Consider the following 24,325-nt stretch of genomic DNA (forward strand, 5'->3'; position numbering starts at 1 on the left):
ACAGAGAAAAATCATGTGGTCACATGGAGATGGTACAAACTACAAACACACAGCACCCATAGTCTGTGTCAAACCTGGGTCTCTGGTGCTGTAAGGCATCAGTTCTACCGCTGTGCCACCGTGCTGCCCCATTTGCCTACCCATGATCTCCGAAGATTATAGTGCAGCGGACACGGAGCAGTCCGTCGAAGAATGAGGCAGCACAAGAAGTTCGTCCAACACCACTTTAATTCCCTATACCACTCCTCTATGCCACGCGCCAGCTTCCGATACTCCCCTGGGGCACCCCGTGACCTCTCCCGAGCCGGACGTTATGTACTGCACGTGTTTCACCACCAGGGTCCGCTGCATGACCCCCCCCGCAGAACTAGAGGCGCAAAATCGGACGGGCAGCCGAACCTTGTACGTACGTCCCCGCGCAAGGACGAATTAGGTTGGCCCGAGACGGCGGACGCCCCCGACGGCGAGGCTGGGCCTCCTGTACTGGCTCGCTCAGGTCCAAATGGGCCGGTTTCAAGCGAGCCACCGACACAGTCTCATGCCGACCCCCATGTCCAATACAAAAGCCGTGGGCCCAGGCCGCAGCACCCGAAAAGGACCTTCCTATGGGCGCTGCAAGGGCGACCTGTGTGCATCGCAGCGAAGGAAAACATACGAGCTGTCGGCGAGAGCCGAAGGCACATACGATGGAGTGACACCATGCCGAGACGTTGGGACAGGAGACAGGGCGCCGAGCCTCTCTTGCTACCATAGATAAAATACATGTCGGTATTTTTGTGTAGGAAGGAACTGTAGTTGCTGATTTACACTGAAGATAGACACAAAATGCTAGAGTAACTCAGCGGGTCAGGCAGCATCTCTGGAGAAAAGGATTAGGTGATGTTTCGAGTAAAGACCCTTGTTCAGGTTCAGAGTCAGTGCAGAGGGAAACTAGAGATATGAAAAAGTACCCTTTCCTCCAGAGATGCTGCCTGACCTGCTAAGCTACTCCAGTATTTTGTCCATTTAGTCAGTGTTATTTGCAGGGTGGAAATGTCAAATGATGGAATGCATAGGTGAAATGGGAGATATACAATAGTGATGTTTAAGAGACATTTAACAGATGCATAAATACATAGGAAATAGAAGGATATGGTTTATATTTACAATTCTCCCCAAATGAAAAACCTCTCTCCACATCAGGTCATTAAAGAAAAGAAAGCCTCTGATGACATTATAAGACCCAGATTTACTTAAATTCCATTCAAGTTCCATTCTGAGTGGCAGAAATACAAATTGTCTAACTAAAGGCCTAATTAAATAATGATGGATGGAACTCAAACAAGGCTGAGGTGCTAGGTCTTAGGACAATTTATTGTACCCCTTGTCCTTGGTTGGGCTGGGTTTAAATCACTAAATTGGATTCTGATATCTATATACTAAAACTCTCGTTTGTTTGTTTGTTTGTTTGTTCCTGAACTACAGCCGAAACAGTACACGATAGCGCGACAATTTTAGGCCCACCTTACTCACCGTCGTCCCTTTGGTGCAAATGGAAGACGTTTCATTGAAATCGGTGTTATATTTTAAAAGTTATTCACATTTTAAAGTTTAAATCTATCTCCTAGGGAGGGAGGGGGGATGGGAGGGGGAAGGGGGGAGGGGAAGGGGGGAAGGGAAGGGGGGGAAGGGAGGGGGTGGAGGCAGGGGGAGGGGGTGGAGGCAGGGGGAGGGGAGGAGGGAGGGGGAATGGGGAGGGGGAGGGGGGAGAGGTGGCAGGGGGGAGGGGGGGGGGAAAGGGGAGGGGGGTAGGAGTGGGTGCTGCACAAATGCAGGAGAGGTCTGGGCCCAACGGCTCCACTTGGTCTAGTTGTCAATAAAATTGTCTGTGGCTGGAAAAATTAGAGAGATGTATAGTTTCCTCAGTCACTGGTTTTTAACCAAGGCAAATCTATTTGTGTTCAGTGGCATTAACACAATGGAGCCAATAACATGAACTGGTAGTAGAAACAAGGAACTGCAGATGCTGGTTTACACAAAAAAGACACAAAGTGCTGGAGTAACTCTGCAGGACAGGCAGTATCTCTGGAGGGACCCAACCCAAAACATCACCTATCCATGTTTTTCCAGAGATGTAGCATGAACTGATCTTTACTTGCACTGGACTCTAAATTAAACCTATTCTGCCCCACAATGGTCATTCTAAGTATTGCTCAGATGTTGGCAATTAGGTGGCTAAAGCCACTGGAAACTATATTAATTCTAATAAAATTACTAAATACAATAATTTAATACTGCCCATCTGATGGCTAGGGTGATGGCGAAGTGTTGCAACAATATTTCTTGCTTGGTTCTCAACTTCAGAGGATGTTTCCACAATGGGAGAGTTTAGGACAGGTATGTAGGTTAATTGGCTGGGTAAATGTAAAAAAAAATAATAATAATAATAATAATTGTCCCTAGTGGGTGTAGGATAGTGTTAATGTGCGGGGATCGCTGGGCGGCACGGACTTGGAGGGCCGAAAAGGCCTGTTTCCGGCTGTATATATATGATATGATATGATGATAGGACCAAAGGGCACAGCCTCAGAATAAAAGGATGTGCGTTTAGAATGGGGATGAGGAGGAATTTCTTTATGTTAATAGTTCGAGGAGCAGAAATAAGACCATTCGGCCCATCAAGTCTACTGCGCCATTCAACCGTGGCTGATCTATCTTTAGTCAGAAGGTGATGAATCTGTGGAACTCATTGCCACAGATGGCTGTGGAGGCCGTCAATGGATATTTTTAAGGCAGAGATTGACAGATTCTTGACTGATATGGGTGTCAGGGGTTATGGGGATAAGTCAGGAGAATGGGCTTGAGACTGATAGATAGATCAGCCATGATTGAATGGTGTAGATGGGCCGAATGGCCCATTTCTGCTCCTACGACTTATGGACATCATGAAACTCAGCATATTTAGTCACGGAATCACACACATCTGCCACAGACAGACAGATCTGAGCTTCATTAATTTTATTTAGATCCATGAGCAGATGCAACATGTTCTTACTGCTGGACTTACCAATAAATGGTAATGGAAGATAGAATTAGGACCAGAAGGGGTCTCTATTATGAGTTTTACAAACCTTTTACCCAGAGTGGAGATATCCAGAACCATGGGACATAGGTTTAAAATAAGAGGGGAAATTTTTAATTTAATTTAGTTTTGTTTCAAGATACAGCGCGGAAACAGGCCCTTCGGCCCACCGAGTCCATACTGAGCAGCAATCCCCACAGCAAAAACTGGAGATTGACTATACCTGTCTGTGTGCTTCAGCAACATGCCATTTAATTTGTTTGCCATCTCGTTTTTCAAAGTCCTTCAGATTTATTTTCTAAATGATTGTGTGCTAGATGCTGAGTGAATAGATCTTCTCGGCAGCTTAATTTAATATGTTGTATTGCAACCCCCCATCCCACTGATTGTATGAATACATCTTCAACACTGTGCTATAACATGTAAAGTACATGATTTGCTGGGGGGTTTAATTATTTTTAAAAACTATCTATTTTATCTTCCAGATGAACTGTGACACAAATGCCTTTGAAGCAGGGTTGGACTATTTCATTAAGTTAAACAAGGTAAGAGTGATTAATGAACATCAGGCAGTAAGACCACCTGCGTTGATTAAATTCATTGCCCCTGTAGTCCCTTCCCCATAATGTTCAGTGGGCTATTTCATTTGCTTCCAATTACCACTGACCATCTTGTACTGATCTTTACACCGGCTTTTCCAATCCACTTATCCTCCCTGCTAATTCTATTCTGTCAGGACCTAACACATCTCGTCAAAAGCTGAGCAGGGGCTGATTGCAATGTCACTTCTCACCATGATCCCTTCTCAGTGCAGATCAGCAATACCATTGCAGCGTAAAACAACAGTGCATTTTAGTGCAAAATTACATTCACATGATATCACATAATATGAAATGCACATTCTAATAAGGGAAACATGAAGGTCAATACATTTTAATTGTGCTGGGTGTTTCTTTGCATAGATCTACACAAATGGTCGTTTTCACATGCATGAGTAAGTTAGCTTTAGGTTTTTTATTGTTGCAGGTACAGTAAAATGCTTTGTTTTTCATGCTATCCAAACATAGAAACATAGAAACATAGAAAATAGATGCAGGAGTAGGCCATTCGGCCCTTCGAGCCTGCACCGCCATTCAATATGATCATGGCTGATCATCCAGCTCAGTAGCCTGTACCTGCCTTCTCTCCATACCCCCTGATCCCTTTAGCAAAAAGGGCCACATCTAACTCCCTCTTAAATATAGCCAATGAACTGGCCTCAACTACCTTCTGTGGCAGAGAATTCCACAGACTCACCACTCTCTGTGTGAAGAAATGTTTTCTCATCTCGGTCCTAAAAGACTTCCCCCTTATCCTTAAGCTGTGACCCCTGGTTCTGGACTCCCCCAACATCGGGAACAATCTTCCCGCATCTAGCCTCTCCAACCCCTTAAGAATTTTAAATGTTTCTATAAGATCCCCCCTCAGTCTTCTAAATTCCAGCGAGTACAAGCCCAGTCTATCCAGTCTTTCCTCATATGAAAGTCCTGCCATCCCAGGGATCAATCTGGTGAACCTTCTCTGTACTCCCTCTAAGGCAAGAACGTCTTTCCTCAGGTTAGGAGACCAAAACTGCACACAATACTCCAGGTGCGGTCTCACCAAGGCCCTGTACAACTGCAGCAGAACCTCCCTGCTCCTAAACTCAAATCCTCTTGCTATGAATGCCAACATACCATTCGCTTTCTTCACTGCCTGCTGCACCTGCATGCTTGCTTTCAATGACTGGTGCACCATGACACCCAGGTCACGTTGCATCTCCCCTTCTCCCAATCGGTCACCATTCAGGTAATACTCTGCTTTCCTGTTCTTGCCGCCAAAGTGGATAACCTCACATTTATCCACATTATATTGCATCTGCCATGCATTTGCCCACTCGCCTAATCTATCCAAGTCACTCTGCAGCCTCCTAGCATCCTCCTCGCAAACAAATCAGATTTTTTTTTCTTCATATTTTCATATTTCAGATACAGCGCGGAAACAGGCCTTTTCGGCCCACCAAGTCCGCGCCGCCCAGCGATCCCCGCACATTAACACTATCCTACACACACTAGGGACAATTTTTTACATTTACCCAGTCAATTAACCTACATACCTGTACGTCTTTGGATATACCATACATAATCAGTTCAAGCTCATTACAGTAAACCCTCGTTACTACAGACCTCTTTGTAATGGATTTGAGTTATAACGGACTGTTTCTTTAAGAACACAGGCTGCTAGTTACACTGAGGAAGGCATTGAAATTGACAAGGCATGGGAATTGACAAGGCATGGAAATTGGCAAGCGATCGCTGGGATGGACACTTAACTCTATTAAACAATGTAACATACAGTCTTTAATAGTTTAAGCTTGCAGTAATCAAAATATATTTTTAGCTGTTAAAAAGAACTTTGTATTTGAAAACAACTCATTCATTCACGGAGTCACTGCTAAGTGGTTGGAGTGAATCCCTTACTCGGATATGGCACACAATCAGCAAGATTGTGTAACTTATAGGAGCAAAATTAGGCCATTCGGTCCATCAAGTCCACCGTCATTCAATCGTGGCTGATCTATCTTTCCCTCTCAACCCCATTCTCCTGCCTTCTCCCCATAACCCCTGACACCCTCACTAATCAAAAATCTGTCAATTTCCGCCTTAAAAATATCCATTAACTTGGCCTTTGCAACCGTCTGTGGCAATGAATTCCACAAATTCACCACCCTCTGACTGAAGAAGCAACAACGGACACATTTCCCCCGTATCACGTGGGTTTACTGTATAATAAATAATTTCTTGACAAATGGGAAGGTATTCAGAATAAGAACAGCTGGAGAGTGTCTTAACTTTTTTCCCCCCATTCAGCCAACAGAATTTATTGGAAAACAGGCTTTACAAAGCATCAAGAAAGAGGGGGTGAAACGCAAACTGGTGTACCTCGGCATGCAGACTGACAACGTGGATCCTGAAGGAAATGAAAGCATCTGGTATCAAGACAAGGTGAGTCTAAAGAAAATTAAGTCCCATTAAAAGAACAATTGTACACTTAAAACCAGAAGGCTACAGCTGGCCAAACATCAGCAGCCTGTGGCTATTTATCACAGGAAGACATTTTAATGAAGTGCTTGTAACCTCCTCTAGCCTTACAACTCTCCTCAATTTCTGACTTTTCTCACGGCACCAATTTTATTCACTCCACCAGAGGCCGCCATAATGTTGGTTTAGGTCTCAAATCTCTCTTTTTATAAGTATTTGAAGTCAAGAGCTAAGAGTGTTTTAGACAATAGACAATAGACAATAGGTGCAGGAGTAGGCCATTCGGCCCTTCGAGCCAGCACCGCCATTCAATGTGATCATGGCTGATCATTCTCAATCAGTACCCCGTTCCTGCTTTCTCCCCATACCCCCTGACTCCGCTATCCTTAAGAGCTCTATCTAGCTCTCTCTTGAATGTATTCAGAGAATTAGCCTCCACTGCCCTCTGAGGCAGAGAATTCCACAGATTCACAACTCTCTGACTGAAAAACTTTTTCCTCATCTCTGTTCTAAATGGCCTACCCCTTATTCTTAAACTGTGGCCCCTGGTTCTGGACTCCCCCAACATTGGGAACATGTTTCCTGCCTCTAATGTGTCCAACCCCTTAATAATCTTATACGTTTTGATAAGATCCCCTCTCATCCTTCTAAATTTCAGTGTATACAAGCCTAGTCGCTCCAGTCTTTCAACATATGACAGTCCCGCCATTCCGGGATTTAACCTAGTAAACCTACGCTGCACGCCCTCAATAGCAAGAATATCCTTTCTCAAATTTGGAGACCAAAACTGCACACACCACTCCAGGTGCTGTCTCACTAGGGCCCTGTACAACTGCAGAAGGACCTCTTTGCTCCTATACTCAACTCCTCTTGTTATGAAGGCCAACATTCCATTGGCTTTCTTCACTGCCTGCTGTACCTGCATGCTTCCTTTCAGTGACTGATGCACTAGGACACCCAGATCACGTTGTACGTCCCCTTTTCCTAACTTGACACCATTCAGATAATAATCTGCCTTCCCATTCTTACCACCAAAGTGGATAACCTCACACTTATCCACATTAAACTGCATCTGCCAAGCATCCGCCCACTCACACAACCTGTCCAAGTCACCCTGCAACCTCATAGCATCTTCCTCACAGTTTACACTGCCACCCAGCTTTGTATCATCTGCAAATTTGCTAATGGTACTTTTAATCCCTTCATCCAAGTCATTGATGTATATTGTAAATAGCTGCGGTCCCAACACTGAACCTTGCGGTACCCCACTAGTCACTGACTGCCATTCTGAAAGGGACCCATTTATCCCACTCTTTGCTTTCTGTCTGTCAACCAACTTTCTATCCATGTCAGTACCCTACCTCCAATACCATGTGCTCTAATTTTGCCCACCAATCTCCTATGTGGGACCTTGTCGAAGGCTTTCTGAAAGTCGAGGTACACCACATCCACTGGTTCTCCCCTGTCAATTTTCCTAATTACATCCTCAAAAAATTCCAGTAGATTAGTCAAGCATGATTTCCCCTTCGTAAATCCATGCTGACTTGGAACGATCCTGTTACTGCTATCCAAATGCTCCGCAATTTCGTTTTTTATAATTGACTCCAGCATCTTCCCCACCACTGATGTCAGACTAACTGGTCTATAATTTCCCGTTTTCTCTCTCCCTCCTTTCTTGAAAAGTGGGATAACATTAGCTACCCTCCAATCCACAGGAACTGACCCGGAATCTATAGAACATTGGAAAATAATCATTAATGCGCCCACAATTTCTAGAGCCACCTCCTTAAGCACCATGGGATACAGACCATCAGGTCCTGGGGATTTATCAGCCTTGAGTCCCATCAGTCTACCCAAAACTTTTTCCTGCCTAATATGGATTTCCTTCAGTTCCTCTGTCACCCTAGGATCTCTGGCCACTAGAACATCTGGGAGATTGTTTGTATCCTCCTTAGTGAAGACAGATCCAAAGTACCGGTTTAACTCGTCTGCCATTTCCTTGTTCCCCATAATAAATCCCCCTGCTTCTGTCTTCAAGGGACCCACATTTGCCTTGACTATTTTTTTCCTCTTTACATACCTAAAAAAGCTTTTACTATCCTCCTTTATATTATTGGCTAGTTTACCCTCGTACCTCATCTTTTCTCCCCGTATTGCCTTTTTAGTTATCTTCTGTTGCTCTTTAAAAGAGTCCCAATCCTCTGGCTTCCCACTCTGCTTTGCTATGTTATACTTCTTCCCTTTTATTTTTATGCTGTCCTTGACTTCCCTTGTCAGCCACCGGTGCCTCTTACTCCCCTTAGAATCTTTCCTCCTCTTTGGGATAAATTGATCCTGCAACTTCTGCATTATTCCCAGGAATACCTGCCATTGCTGTTCCACAGTCTTCCCTGCTAGGGCCTCCTTCCAGTCAATTTTGGCCAGCTCCTGCCTCATTCCTCTGTAATCCCCTTTGCTATATTGTAATACTGACACCTCCGATTTTCCCTTCTCCTTCTCAATTTGTAGAGTAAAACTTATCATATTGTGGTCACTGCCTCCTAATGGCTCATTTACCTCGAGTCCCCTTATTCGGTCAGGTTCATTACATAACACTAAATCCAGAATTGCCTTCTCCCTGGTAGGCTCCAGTACAAGCTGTTCTAAGAATCCATCTCGGAGACACTCCACAAACTCTCTTTCCTGGGGTCCATTACCAACCTGATTTTCCCAGTCTACCTGCATGTTGAAATCTCCCATGACCACCATAGCATTACATTTGTGACATGCCAATTTTAGCTCCTGATTCAACTTGCACCCTATGTCGAGGCTACTGTTTGGGGGCCTGCAGATGACTCCCATTAGGGTCTTTTTACCCTTACAATTCCTCATCTCTATCCATACTGATTCTACATCTCCTGATTCTATGTCACTCCTTGCAAGGGAGTGAATACCATTCCTTACCAACAGAGATACCCCGCCCCCTCTCCCCACCTGCCTGTTTTTTCTGTACGTTGTGTACCCCTGAATATTCAGCTCCGAGCCCTGGTCCTCTTGTAGCCATGTCTCAGTGATTCCAACAACATCATACTTGCCAATGTCTAACTGAGCCTCAAGCTCATCCACTTTATTTTTTATACTTCGCGCATTTAAATACACTTTAACTTCGGTATTTACCTCCCCTCTCACACCGGTCACAATTGGCCCTGACCTTACTCTCATATCCCTTCTAGAACTTCCCTTTCCATTCATTCGAGAGTCCTTTACAGTTTCTCCTGTATTCGCTTCCCCTTTAACTACATCTTCATATTCCCAATTTGTCAACCCCTCCCCCCACTTTTATTGTCATTTCTCTCAGACAGAACAACACAATTCACTTGCAGCAGCACAACAGGATGTATAAACATATCACTTTGTGAACAATATCATAAACGAGAAAAAAAAGTTCACTATATACACACACAAACATACACATGAAAAAAAAGCAAACAATAACAGTGCAAAAGGACAAAATCAATGCCCCTAAGATTATGCTTATTTGGAGTTTGTAATGTTTAATAACCCGATGGCTGCTGGGAAGAAGCTGTTCCTGAACCTGAATATTAGTTTCCAGGCTCCTTCATATCTTCTTCCGGGTGGCAGGAGTGAAGTGAGTGTGTGGCCAGGGTGGTGTGGGTCTCTGATGATGATTATAGAGTCATAAGTGATAAGGAAACAGACCCAATAGCTCAACTTGCCCACGCCGACCAAGATACCCCATCTACACTAATCCCACTTGCCTGCATTTGGGCCATATCCCTCAAAAGCTTTCCTATCCACGTGCCTGTCCAAGTGTCCTTTTTAATGCTGTTATCGTACTACCTCATCTGGCAGCTCGTTCCATATAATTACATAAGATGTAGGAGCAAAATTCAGCCCTTCAACCCATCAAGTCTGCTCCACCATTCGATTAAGGACTGATCTATTTTTCCCTTTCAACCCCATTCTCCTGCCTGCTCCCAGTAAGCTTTGATGACCTTGGTGTGAATTCTACCTCTCTACTTATTTTTCAACTCTTTAATTCCATGATCAAACTATTGGTCATCTGCTGGATCCTCCCTAATGTGGCTTGGACATAATCTTTCACTTGGATGGTACTTTGGGGTTTATAGACACAAAAAGCTGGAGTAACTCAGCGGGGCAGGCAGCATCTCTGGAGAGAAGGAATGGGTGACGTTTCGGTCTCGACCCAAAACGTCACCCTTCAGTCTGAAGAAGGGTCTCAACCTGAAGCTTCACCCATTCCTTCTCTCCAGAGATGCTGCCTGTCCTGCTGAGTTACTCCAGGATTTTGTGCCGACAATAGATCAGCCATGATTGAACGGCAGAGTAGACTTGCTGGGCTGACTGTGTTCCTATAGCTTATGAACTTCTCCAGAGATGCTGCCTGACCCACTGAGTTACCCCAGCACTTTGTGTCTTTTTTTGTAAACCAGCATCTGCATTTTCCAGTTTCCACATTTTTCTACTATGTCTATGGCTATGCCAGTTTTGAATGCAATCCATCTAGCCACTGTGGATCCTCATGTACCTTAATCTTCTGGATCAGCGAATCATCTTGTTGAACGCTTTACCAAAGTCCATGTATAAGACATCCAGTGGCCTACATTCATCAATTATATTCGTCCCTGTCAAAAAACTCAATCAGGTTCATAAGAGATGATCTGCCCTATGTAAGGCTGACCATCCCATACCGGTCCAAATACGGGTAAATCTATTCATAAGAATTTTATTAAAACATATAAAATCTTGAGGGGTGTGACAGGGTAGACGGGTGGTGAATCTCTTGAATTCTCTACCCTGTAGAGTTATCGAATTGTATAACACAGACCCAGGCACTTTGGCCGACTATGTCCACAGCAACTGGTGCATCCATCTGTACTGGTCCCATTTACCTGCATTACATCTGTAGCCTTCTATGCCTCGAGAGTAGGGAATAGCGTCTTTGTAAGAGGCAGGGTGGAAGGAAGTGCAATCCTGGTGGCTGTGGGAGTCGGTAGGTTTTAGTTGTAAATTTGACTGAATTTGACCAAAATCTAATCAAACAATTAATCAATGAATTACACAAAATTAAATAAGGAATTGAACAAAGAAAGAATTAAACACATTTGATCAAAGAATTAAACTAGGTGCCATCTCTTTGAAAGGATTGTTGATCTTATGAAGTAGTATTCTTCTTTATTAAGGTCGTAGGTAACACTACATCCGGAGCCTACAGCTACAACACACAGCAGAGTGTGGCCTTTGCGTACCTGCCTGTGGAACTCAGTAAAATAGGGCAGCACGTGGAAGTGGAGCTGCTGAACAAAAAGTACAATGCCGTAATCATCCAAGAACCATTGGTACTGACCGAACCAACCCGGACTCGAATGAAGAAGAAAAGTGATATTTCACAAGTTTAATATTAAAAAGAATGCAAATCCAATATAGTGGATTAAAGAAGTACGTGAATGCTGTAGGCACCTTTGGAACAAAATATATCTTAGCTTTTTAAATGTGAAAAATAAGTACAGGGTTGAAAATTTGGAAGTAATTTTAATTAGTTACTTTTGCAATCTCCACCTGGAAGTGCTGGGTCGTATTTCAATGAGGTAGGAACGATTTTTGTTAAGCCCTGCCTCATCTGGGACCAAACTTCTAATTACTAGGGATTGTGTGTGTGTGTGTGTGTGTGTGTGTGTGTGTGTGTGTGTTTGTGTGTGTGTGTGTGTGTGTGTGTGTGTGTGTGTGTGTGTGTGTGTGTTTGTGTGTGTGCAGATGCTGACCTCAGTAAAATGCCCTTCAGAAAGTATTATGCATTCACACATGTTCTGTAACAAAGATTGTCAATCTCTCCCTTCAGAAGCGAAGTAGGAAAATCTGCCTCAGGATTAACAAAACACCCTACAGCACCGGTCTCATCATTGTCTCAAAAGTGCAGAACAAAAATTGCAATCATGTAGTTAATTGGAAAGAATCAAAGAGGTTTAGCTAAGTCTACCATTTCAGGATCAAAGGCATTCTCAAACCAATTAAGTAATGCTTTAAATAATTTTTAATCTGAATTCATGAAACACTTGCAGTTGGATGTGATAATCCTTCATCCAAATGGAACTAATACTTTGAAACCAATTATTTTTCAAAGTCATGTACCATCTGCTCCCTTTGTACAATTATCTCTCTTTAGCTGTTCAATCATTACTAAATGTATGGGAGTCCATTTACGTTTCACTCATCAAGGCAGAAAGTCTTATTCAAGGCAGGATGTGATTATGTGTTTAAAGTTTTCAAAGTTATATAGCAAAACTCCAGTTATCCTCCATTTATTACCAAAGACCAGTCAAGGGAATTAATATTGGAATCTACGTGGGTGGAGAGAGAGTGGATGTCAGCATGGGTTCCAGGAGGATGAGGTGCCTTGGAGACAGGAGAAGGAAGAATGTTGGAACGTGTTCACTGCCATGACACAAACTATCTCCGTTTACTCACTCCAACCTCACCTCCTCCGAACACACCGCCTTCTGCTCACTCAGTACCAATCCCAATATTGTCATCAAACCTACTGACAAAGGAGGCGCCATTGACCTCTACTCTGCTGAGGCCGGGAGTCAAGCCTTGAACACATCTTCATACCTACGTCTTGACCACGACCCCATTAACGAACACCAGGCCATGTTCTCCCAAACCATTACCAATCTGATCGCCTCCGGTTATCTCCCCCTCCGCAGCCTTCAACCGTATGGTGGCCTATTTCACCGTACTGCCTATTTCTTTCTCCATCCCAAATTCCACAAGCGGGCTGCCTATTTCTGCTGTAAGCCATTGTTTCTGTCTGCTCCAGCCCAACCGAACCTCTCTTGAAATACCTCACTCCTATCTAAACCCCTCTTGCCAGTCTCTTCCAACCTACATCTCAGACACCTCATGCTCCTCACCATTTCAATAATTTATAACTCATTAATATCGGCTCAACTTTACCATGGATGTTCAGTCCCTTTACACCACCATTTCCCATCGGGAAGGCCTCAAAACCTCCAGTTCTTCCATGAACAGAGATCCAATGAATTGCTCTCAATTAACACTCTCCTACATAAGACAGAACATGTCCTCATCCTAAACATCTCTTATGATTCCAGCTATGCCTAGCTATTTGTTGGTTATGTTGTACACTTCTTTTTCCATACGTAGGAACTGCAGATGATTGTTTAAATTGAAGATAGACACAAAATGCTGGAGTAACTCAGCGGGACAGGCAGCATCTCTGGAGAACATGGATAGGTGACGTTTCACAGAGTGCTGGAGTAACTCAGCGGGACAGGCAGCATCTCTGGAGAGAAGGAAAAAAGTACACATTTCCTTCTCTCCAGAGATGCTGCCTGTCCCGCTGAGTTACTCCAGCATTTTGTGTCTATCTTGTACCATACGTACATTGGCACCATCCCCCAATAGCCAAGAATATAAAGGAGGATAGTAAAAGCTTCTTTAGGTATGTGAAGAGGAAAAAAATAGTTAAGGCAAATGTGGGTCCCTTGAAGACAGAATTTATTATGGGGAACAAGGAAATGGCAGATGAGTTGAATAGGTACTTTGGATCTGTCTTCACAAAGGAAGACACCAACAATTTCCCAGATATACTGGTGGACAGAGGTCCTAGGGTGACGGAGAAACTGAAGGAAATTCAAATTAGGCAGGAAATGGTGTTGGGTAGACTGATGGGACTGAAGGCTGATAAATCCCCAGGGCCTGATGGTCTGCATCCCAGGGTACTTAAGGAAGTGGCTCTAGAAATCATGGACGCATTGATGATCATTTTCCAATGTTCTATAGATTCAGGATCAGTTCCTGTGGATTGGAGGGTAGCTAATGTTATCCCACTTTTTAAGAAAGGAGGGAGAGAGAAAACAAGAAATTATAGACCAGTTAGCCTGACATCAGTGGTGGGGAAGATGCTGGAGTCAATTATAAAAATGAAATTGTGGAACATTTAGATAGCAGTAACAGGATTGTTCCGAGTCAGCATGGATTTACGAAGGGGAAATCATGCTTGACTAATCTTCTGGAATTTTTTGAGGATGTAACTGGGAAAATGGACAACGGAGAGCCAGTGGATGTAGTGTACCTGGACTTTCAGAAAGCCTTTGATAAGGTACCACATAGGAGATTAGTGGGCAAGATTAGAGCACATGGTATTGAGGGTAGGGTGCTGACATGGATAGAAAATTGGTTGGCAGACAGGAAACAAAGAGTAGGGATTAACGGGTCCCTTTCAGAATAGCAGGCAGGGAATAGTGGGGTACCGCAAGGCTCGGTGCTGGGACCGCAGCTATTTATAACATACATTAATGACTTAGATGAAGGGATTAAAAGTAACATTAGCAAATTTGCGGATGATACAAAGCTGGGTGGCAGTGTGAACTGTGAAGAAGATGCTACGAGGATGCAGGGTGACTTTGACAGGTTGTGTGAATGGGTGGATGCATGGCAGATGCAGTTTAATGTGCATAAATGTGAGGTTATCCACTTTGGGGGTAAGAACAGGAAGGCTGATTATTATCGGAATAGTGTCGTTAGGAAATGGGGAAGTACAAAGAGATCTGGGTGTCTTTGTTTATCAGTCACTTAAAGTTAGCATGCAAGTACAGCAGGCAGTAAAGAAAGCTAATGGCATGTTGGCCTTTATGACAAGAGGAGTTGAGTATCGGAGCAAAGAGGTCCTTCTGCAGTTGTACAGGGCCCTAGTGAGACTGCACCTGGAGTACTGTGTGCAGTTTTGGTCCCCAAATTTGAGGAAGGACATTCTTGCTATTGAGGGCATGCAGCGTAGGTTCACTAGGTTAATTCCCGGAATGGCGGGACTGTCCGCACCGCCCAGCGATCCCTGCACATTAACACTATCCTACACACACTAGGGACAATTTTTACATTTACCCAGTCAATTAACCTACATACCTGTACGTCTTTGGAGTGTGGGAGGAAACCGAAGATCTCGGGGAAAACCCACGCAGGTCACGGGGAGAACGTACAAACTCCGTACAGATCCCGTAGTCAGGATCGAACCTGAGTCTCCGGCGCTGCATTCGCTGTAAGGCAGCAACTCTACCGCTGCGCCGCCATGCCATGTTGAAAGACTGGAGCAACTAGGCTTGTATATGCTGGAATTTAGAAGGATGAGAGGAGATCCTATTGAAACATATAAGATTATTAAGGGATTGGACACATTAGAGGCAGGAAACATGTTCCCAATGTTGGGGGAGTCCAGAACCAGGGGCCACAGTTTAAGAATAAGGGATAGGCCATTTAGATTGGAGATGAGCAGAAACTTTTTCAGTCAGAGAGTTGTAAATCTGTGGAATTCTCTGCCTCAGAAGGCAGTGGAGGCCAATTCTCTGGATGCTTTCAAGAGAGAGAGCTGGATAGAGCTCTTAAAGATAGCGGAGTCAGGGGATATGGGGAGATGGCAGGAACGGGGTACTGATTGTGAATGATCACATTGAATGGCGGTGCTGGCTCGAAGGGCCGAATGGCCTACTCGTGCATCTTTTGTCTATTGTCTATAACTCTTTCTCTGATAAATCGACAACTGCATGGGGGCTGCCTTCTGCACCGCCAGTAGAACTCATGGATTTCATCAACATTACTGCTAGTCTCCACCTCAAATTCACTTGGACTCTCTCTGACACCCCTCTCCCCTCTCTGTCTCCATCACAGGGAATAAACTGTCGACGTGTCTGCTGTAAATCCACTGACTCCCAAATCTATCTCAAATACATCTCCTCACACCCTGGCTCTTGCAAGGATGCCTTTCCCAAGTTCATCCGAGAATTCCTCTTTCTTCTGTAAACATAGTTTTCCTCCTGAGTTTGTGGATGGAGTTCTCATCCATGTCTCTTCTGCATCCTGCACTTTTGCTCTCGTTCCCACTCCCCTTAGATGGAAGAAGGATAGAGTTTATCAGGTCCTCACCTTTCACCCCACCAGCCTCTGCATCAAACACATCGTTCTCCAACATTTCCGTCACTTTCAAAGTGATCCCACCACCAGTCACATCTCCCCTGTCCCCACTCCTTTCTGCAAAGACCACTCTCGCTCATTGCTTTCGATCCTACTTGCCCCCTTCCCCAGGTACTTTTCCCTGCAACCAAAGCAGATGTCACCCCTGCTCTTACACATCTCACTTCCTGCATGGACCCCAGCAGCCCTTCCAGGTGAGATAGATATTCATGTGCACCTCTTCCAATCTTGCCTATTACTTTCCGTGCTCCCAATGTGGCCTCATTTATATCAGCGAGACAAAGCATAGACTTGATGACCCTTTCGCCGAACACTTGCACTCAGTCCGCCAAGGCTTACTAGATCTCCCGGTTACTAACCACTTTATCTCCCCATTCCTATACTGACCTTTCTGTTCTTGACCTCCCCAATTGCTAGAGTGAGACCACATCCAAACTTGAGGAATGACACCTCATATTCTGCTTGGGTAGCTTACAACCTAACGGTATGAACATTGAATTCTCCAGTTTCAAGTAATACCCTCCAAACTCCCTCTTTCCCTGTCCCCTCCCTCCACATCCCCTCCACCCCAGAGCATACATTTCTCCCAACTCCCATCACCTTGCTCATTTCATTTTCTCCGTACCCTCAACTCCCTTCATTGAGTCCCATATTTCCATGTTATCCCCTTTTCTCCCGTCCCCTTCCACCCACATCGCTCCCTCAGACTTTACATTTGCTCCGTCTTTCCTTATCTGCCACCCGTTTGGATCCATTTCACCTCTAGTCTTTGTCACTTACTCCATCCATCTGCCAATCACACTCCCCTCACCTGTATCATTCGCTAGGCTTTGCCAGCTCTCTCTTTCCAGTCTCTTTTCCAGTTCCCTCCCGCATATTCCAATCAGTCTGTCGGGTCCCAATCCGAAATGTCATTTGCCCATTCCCTCCGCAGATACTACCTAGCCCACTGAGTTCCTCCTGCCTTTGGCCAAATAAATAAATAGTTCATGTGTAGGAAAGAACTGCAGATGCTGGTTTAAATTGAAGGTAGAGACAAAATGCTGGAGTAACTCAGCGGGACAGGCAGGCATCTCTGAGGAAAAGGAATGGGTGACGTTTCGGGTCGAGACTCTTCTTCAGACTGATAAATAATTCGTCTTGAATTTAATTTCATCTTTCTGATGGATATCACAATTCTGGGCTATGCTATCCAGCCTTTCAATTCTGCAACCACGATTCCAGATTCTTACAAGTCTTGGTGGAATGCGTTTTTTTTTCAAAGTTCAAGTTCATTCACAATAAAGTATTTACATTGCCATCTTAATCAGTACCTATCTTGAATCAATAGGGAAACAGCCATAGAGTCATAGAGCATGGAAATTGGCCCTTCGGCCCAACTTGTCCAAGCCAACCAAGATGCCCCATCTACACTAGTCCCATCTGCCCATGTTTGGCCCATATTCCACTAAACCTTTTCTATCTAAGCACCGGTCTAAATGTCTTTTACATTTTGTTATAGTACCTGCCTCAACTACCTCCTCTGGAAGCTCATTCCATATGCCCACCACCCTCTGTGTGAAAAAGTTACCCCTGAGGATCCTATTAAATTTTTTCCCTCTCAGCTTAAACGTATTTCAAATAACACTCTTACAGTGGTCTGCCATTGAGAGTTACTGGTGAGAGGGGGATGCTGAACATCAGAAGGTGCTAAAAATGAATAAATCAAATAAAAAATGATCCACAGTGTAGAAATGACATTTTTGAACGAAAATGCATTTTTGCAAAATAAATTCTGCAGCTTGCTAAATCCGTCCAGTCATAAATGACAGCAAAATATTCAAAAACAAATAGAAACATAGAAAATAGGTGCAGGAGGATGTCATTTGGCCCTTCAAGCCAACACCGCCATTCATTGTGATCATGGCTGATCATCCACAATCAATAACCCGTGCCTGCCTTCTCCCGATATCCCTCGATTCCACTAGCCCCTGGAGCTCTATCTAACTCTCTCTTAAATCCATCCAGTGATTTGGCTTCCACTGCCCTCTGTGGCAGAGAATTCCACAAATTCACAACTCTCTGGGTGAAAATGTTTTTTCTCACCTCAGTTTTAAATGGCCTCCCCTTTATTCTAAGACTGTGGCCCCTGGTTCTGGACTCGCCCAACATTGGGAACATTTTTCCTGCATCTAGCTTGTCCAGTCCTTTTATAATTTTATATGTTTCTATAAGATCCCCTCTCATCCTAAACTCCAGTGAATACAAGCCTAGTCTTTTCAGTCTTTCCTCATATGACAGTCCCGCCATCCCAGGGATCAATCTCGTGAACCTACGCTGCACTGCCTCAATTACAAGGATGTCCTTCCTCAAATTAGGAGACCAAAACTGTACACAATACTCCAGATGTGGTCTTACCAGGGCCCTATACAATCTGCATTTATAGTTAATTCACAATGAAAGCAAGTAATTTCAAATCCTCCTTTAGGCAGGCACTTGTCTGATCTCACTGGTAGTTAAGAGAGACACTGGCTGGATTAGTTATAGAGTAATATAGCAAGGAATGGGCCTTCTCAATTTTTCAATGCTGACCAAGATGCCCACCTAAGCTAGTTCCATTTGCCTATGTTAGGACAACATCTCTCCAAACCTTTTGGAAGTTGTCCAGCAACTTTAGCTAAAAAGTTTAGTTTAGTTTAGAGATACAGCGCGGAAACAGGCCCTTCAGCCCACCGAGTCCGCACCGACCAGCGATCCCCGCACATTAACACAAACCTACACACACTAGGGTCAATTATACACTTATACCATAGAAACCCAAGCCAATTAACCCACGAACCTGTACGTCCTTAGAGTGTGGGAGGAAACCGAAGATCTCGGAGAAAACCCACGCGGTCACGGGGAGAACGTACAAACTCCGTACAGACAGGATTGAACCTGGGTCTCCGGTACAGCAAGCGCTGTCAGGCAGCAGTTTTTCTGCTGCCCCACGGTGCCGCCCTAAAGCTAAAGGGGACTGCAGTAAAGTACTTAAAAGTTAACGACAGGCAAACCTCTCAACAGCAAAGCAGATAAAAGTGAAAGAACTTGAAGAATGATAGGTACAATTTATATATGTTCTTTTGGTGAACGTGTCTTTAATACTGTGGCAAGTTTACTCACTGGACAATTGTACCAAATTATAAGAATAAATAACAAAGTACTGGAGGAACACAGTGGTTCAGGCAGCATCTGAGGAGAGAATAGACAGACAGCGATATGGGTTGGGACTCTAATTCAGACTGGTAAGAGACGGAAATCTTAATTTATAATTCAATGACTAAAATGTGAACTAATTTATAATTAAGCGGAATATTACTTGCCTTAACCTGTAGTATGCAGTTTGATTAAAGAATAAGTATACATTGCATTAATACTCTGCAAATAAAATTGATTTATTGAAATCCCTTTGGTTTTCTGTTTCTTTTTAATGAATGGAATTCTTATCATGTTGAATTTATACATCTTTTATTTCCAGTTCGAGCATATAACAAGAGGTAGTTGTATGAGGTGAAATGTTTGTTGGATAATTGATCTTCCTTTGCTTGTCCATGTTTCCCTGTAAAATGCTTAATTGAGAAGTTATTTAGTTGCCAATTTATTTTACTTCTGATTTCATTTCTTCTCCACTCATACTAGCTCTCCTTGGCTAATTGATAACTTTCCAAGTGACCGTAACTTTACATGTGTGGAAAAGCACAGATTGCTTAATCTTTCGAGATTTGATCCAATCTGCGACAATAATATAAATTAGACCATGTTATACCTTGCACTGAAGTTGTACACTTTATCCTTTACCTGTGCACTGGACGGCTTGAGTGTATTCATTTGTAGTCTTTTCGCTGACTGGATAGCACGCAAACAAACACTTTTCCCTGTGGCAAGGAACTGCAGATGCTGCTTTACACCGAAGATAGACACAAAATGGTGGAGCAACTCAGCGGGACTGGCAGCATCTCTGGAGAGAATGAAAGGATTTATTCACAAAATGGCAGGCAGTGACTAGTGGGGTACCGCAAGGCTCGGTGTTGGGACCGCAGCTATTTACAATATACATCAATGACTTGGATGAAGCGATTAAAAGTACCATTAGCAAATTTGCCGATGATACAAAGCTAGGTGGCAGTGTGAACTGTGAGGAAGATGCTATGAGGTTGCAGGGTGACTTGGACAGGTTGTGTGAGTGGGCGGATGCATGGCAGATGCAGTTTAATGTGGATAAGTGTGAGGTTATCCACTTTGGTGGTAAGAATCGGAAGGCAGATTATTATTTGAATGGTGTCAAGTTAGGAAAAGGGGACGTACAGCGTGATCTGGGTGTCTTAGTGCATCAGTCACTGAAAGGAAGCATGCAGGTGCAGCAGGCAGTGAAGAAAGCCAATGGAATGTTGGCATTCATAACAAGAGGAGTTGAGTATAGGAGCAAAGAGGTCCTTCTGCAGTTGTACAGGGCCCTAGTGAGACTGCACCTGGAGTACTGTGTGCAGTTTTGGTCTCCAAATTTGAGGAAGGATATTCTTGCTATTGAGGGCGTGCAGCGTAGGTTAATTCCCGGAATGGCGGGACTGTCCTATGTTGAAAGACTGGAGCGACTAGGTTTGTATACACTGGAATTTAGAAGGATGAGAGGGGATCTTATCGAAACGTATAAGATTATTAAGGGGTTGGACATGTTAGAGGCAGGAAACATGTTCCCAATGTTGGGGGAGTCCAGAACCAGAGGCCACAGTTTAAGAATAAGGGGTAGGCCATTTAGAACAGAGATGAGGAAAAACTTTTTTAGTCAGAGAGTTGTGAATCTGTGGAATTCTCTGCCTCAGAGGGCAGTGGAGGCCAATTCTCTGAATACATTCAAGAGAGAGCTAGATAGAGCTCTTAAGGATAGCGGAGTCAGGGGGTATGGGGAGAAGGCAGGAACGGGGTACTGATTGAGAATGATCAGCCATGATCACATTGAATGGCGGTGCTGGCTCGAAGGGCCGAATGGTCTACTCCTGCACCTATTGTCTATTGTCTATTGTCTAAAATGCTGGAGTAACTCAGCAGGTCAGGCAGCATCTCGGGAGAGAAGGAATGGGTGACGTTTCGGGTCGAGACCCTTCTTCAGTCTGAAGAAGGGTCTCGACCCGAAACGTCACCCATTCCTTCTCTCCCGAGATGCTGCCTGACCTGCTGAGTTACCAGCATTTTGTGAATAAATCGATTTGTACCAGCATCTGCAGTTATTTTCTTATACGAGAATGAAAGGATGACGTTTCGGGTCGAGACCCTTCTTCAGACTGTGAGTCAGGGGAGAGGGAGACTAGAAATATGGAAGGGTAAGCTGTGAAAACAGCAGCTCAAAGCAAACAATGATCAAGGAAATGCAGAATGGTTCATTGTTGGCTGAGGGGAAGGTGACAGTTAGGCATATAATCAGTAAAATTAATCCGGAGTACAGTGAAACAAGTTGGAGAACTGGGGGGGGGGGGGGGGGGGGGGGGGGGGATGTGGAGGGAAAGCAAGAGTTACTTGGAGTTACAGAAATCAATATTCATACCACTGGGTTGAAAGCTGCCGAAGCAAAATATGAGGTGAGGCCCAACACAATTTAGAGGAACAGCACCTCACATTTCACCAACATGTCCCATCTACACTAGTCTCACCTGCCCGCTCTTGGCTCATATCCCTCTAAACCTGTCCTATCCTTGTACCTGTCTAAATGTTTCTCAAACATTGCAATAGTACCTACTTCAACTACCTCCTCAGGCTCATTCCGTACACCCACCATCTTTTGTGTAAAAGGTTACCTTCAGGTTCCTATTAAATCTTTCCCCCTTCACCTTAGATCTATGTCCTCTGGTTCTCGACTCCCCTACTCTGGGCAAGAGACTGTGCATTTACCTGATCTATTCCTCTCCTGATTTTATCCACCTCTATAAGATTACCTCGCATCCCACTGCACCCCAAGGAATAGAGTCCTAACCTGCTCAACCTCTCCCTATAGCTCAGCCCTCGAATCCTGGCAACATCCTCAAATCTTCTCTTTACTCTTTCCAGCTTGTCAACATCTTTCCTGTAACACGGTGCCCAAAACTGAACATAATATTCTATTGATACTGATCTTTTTCCACCTTAGTCCAAATGTTCAGAACATTCACTCTGGTCCCCACTGAGTTTTCCTGGAGGAGAATCTTAACTACACTGATCTGATTCAGAGGATACAGTCATTCTGTCCAAACAGACACTTACTGCTGGTTGTGAACCAAATATTTAGAGACAATTTAATAGCCATCATATTGGAGCTGTCGCAAAATCTTTACCTCTCACTCTTAAGCCAGGTCGGCACAGTGACGCAACGGTAAAGTTGTGGCCTTGCAGCGCCAGGGAACTAGGTTTAATCCTGACTACAGGTGCTTGTCTGTACGTTCTCTCTGTGATGGCACGGTAGCGCAGCGGTAGAGTTGCTGCTTTACAGCGAATGCAGCGCCGGAGACTCAGGTTCGATCCTGACTACGGGTGCTGTACTGTAAGGAGTTTGTACGTTCTCCCCGTGACCTGCGTGGGTTTTCGCCGAGATCTTCGGTTTCCTCCCACACTCCAAAGACGTACAGGTATGTAGGTTAATTGGCTGGGTAAAATGTAAAAATTGTCCCTAGTGGGTGTAGGATAGTGTAAATGTGCGGGGATCACTGGGCGGCACGGACTTGGAGGGCCGAAAAGGCCTGTTTCCGGCTGTATATATATATGATATGATATGATATGACATACAGGTTTGTCGGCTAATTGGCTTGGTAAAATTGTAAAACTTTAGAGTGATTGTAACAAGGCTCAGTCCATTAACATAAACACATCTTCGTGGGGCTCAACCTTGTGGTAATTGCTAAGAGGCTCAAGTCAACTCGGTGCTCTTCTGTATCCGTATCCTGTCCTTTGTAAGATTACAACACCCCTTCTGCAATCTCAAGCCAGCATCTACACAGAGGTAGACTTGCCGGCATCTGAGGTATGCATTTTAATTTAGTGACAGTTCATCTTCATGTAGCATTTGGTCACATACACCTTAACCCTTAAATCCCCTTTTCTCCTTTACATATCGACCCATGCATTGTATACTTGTATTTATATTCATGCATTTTAAATATGTATGTTATGTTAATCCTGACTACAGGTGCTTGTTATGTTTAATCCTGACTACAGGTGCTTGTCTGTACGTTCTCCCTGTGACCTGTTTTCTCCTGGAGCTCCGGTTTCATCCCACACTCTAAAGACATACAGGTTTGTCGGCTAATTGGCTTGGTAAAATTGTAAAATTGTCCCCAATGTGTGTTGGATAGTATTAGTATTAGTATTGTCCGTCAGGACAAATCTTTTGTTTGTTTGTTTGTTTTTATGTCTTGTTTGCTTTGTAAAGTGTCTTTGAGTATCTTGAAAAGCGCTATATAAAATAAATGTATTATTATTATTATTATTAGTGCGCGGGGATCGCTGGTCGGCGTGGACTCGGTGGGCCGAAGGACTTATTTCCGCGCTGTATCTCTCAACTAAACTAAACTAGAGACTAACTCACATTTTATGTTCAGATGATACAAAACTGTTTTTAATCTGGGTACTTGTGACTTTCTTAACAGCAGGACTTCATACAACTTCCACAATAGAATCCGTTAGCACACGGCACTATTGCGCAACACAAACGGATAAGAGTTAAAAACCACAAACATTCTCTATCAATACTTTCCACATTGCTGTTCGTTTGGTGTTTATTTCCGATTTAACTATCTGAGACTTGTGTACCCCCCCTCCCAGGCTGATTTCTCTGGTATTATCCAGAATTAAGTATATAGCTGGCAACACCACCATTTCTCATTCAGCCTATGATACTATACAATAGAACTTTATTTATCCCAGGAGGGAAATGTTCACATAAAATAGAGGAAGGTGCTGTATTTCCTGGCCATACTAAATTGTTCTGAGAATGTGAACAGCTTTTTTTCTTCCAAACACCATTTTCTTCCAAATACTTTTCCACTACAGTCTTCCCAGCTTATTTCCGAGAGCACTCCTGACTGGTCTGGGCTTTGTATGACCCCAGATCTACCAATGTGGGTCTTTTAACAGCCTCCTGAATTCAGAGGTAATTAGAGACGAGCAATAAATGATAATTAATACCAGGAACTGCAGATTGAGGTTTACAAAAAAG

The 24,325-nt window shown here is 43.9% G+C and overlaps 1 protein-coding gene across 1 annotated transcript in view; it reads left to right on the plus strand.

The window, feature by feature from the left end:
- Positions 1–13,424, plus strand: part of dmgdh (dimethylglycine dehydrogenase) — an 86,672-nt gene extending 73,248 nt beyond the window's left edge. The window contains exons 14-16 of the mRNA XM_078396744.1: positions 3,547–3,606; positions 5,950–6,084; positions 11,325–13,424. Of these exons, the coding sequence (XP_078252870.1) occupies positions 3,547–3,606; positions 5,950–6,084; positions 11,325–11,540 (411 nt within the window). The 3' untranslated portion in view covers positions 11,541–13,424. The remainder of the gene's footprint in view (positions 1–3,546; positions 3,607–5,949; positions 6,085–11,324) is intronic.
- The last annotated feature ends 10,901 nt before the right edge of the window (positions 13,425–24,325 follow it).

Source organism: Rhinoraja longicauda, chromosome 3, assembly GCF_053455715.1.
Source record: "Rhinoraja longicauda isolate Sanriku21f chromosome 3, sRhiLon1.1, whole genome shotgun sequence".
Lineage (NCBI taxonomy): Eukaryota > Metazoa > Chordata > Chondrichthyes > Rajiformes > Arhynchobatidae > Rhinoraja > Rhinoraja longicauda.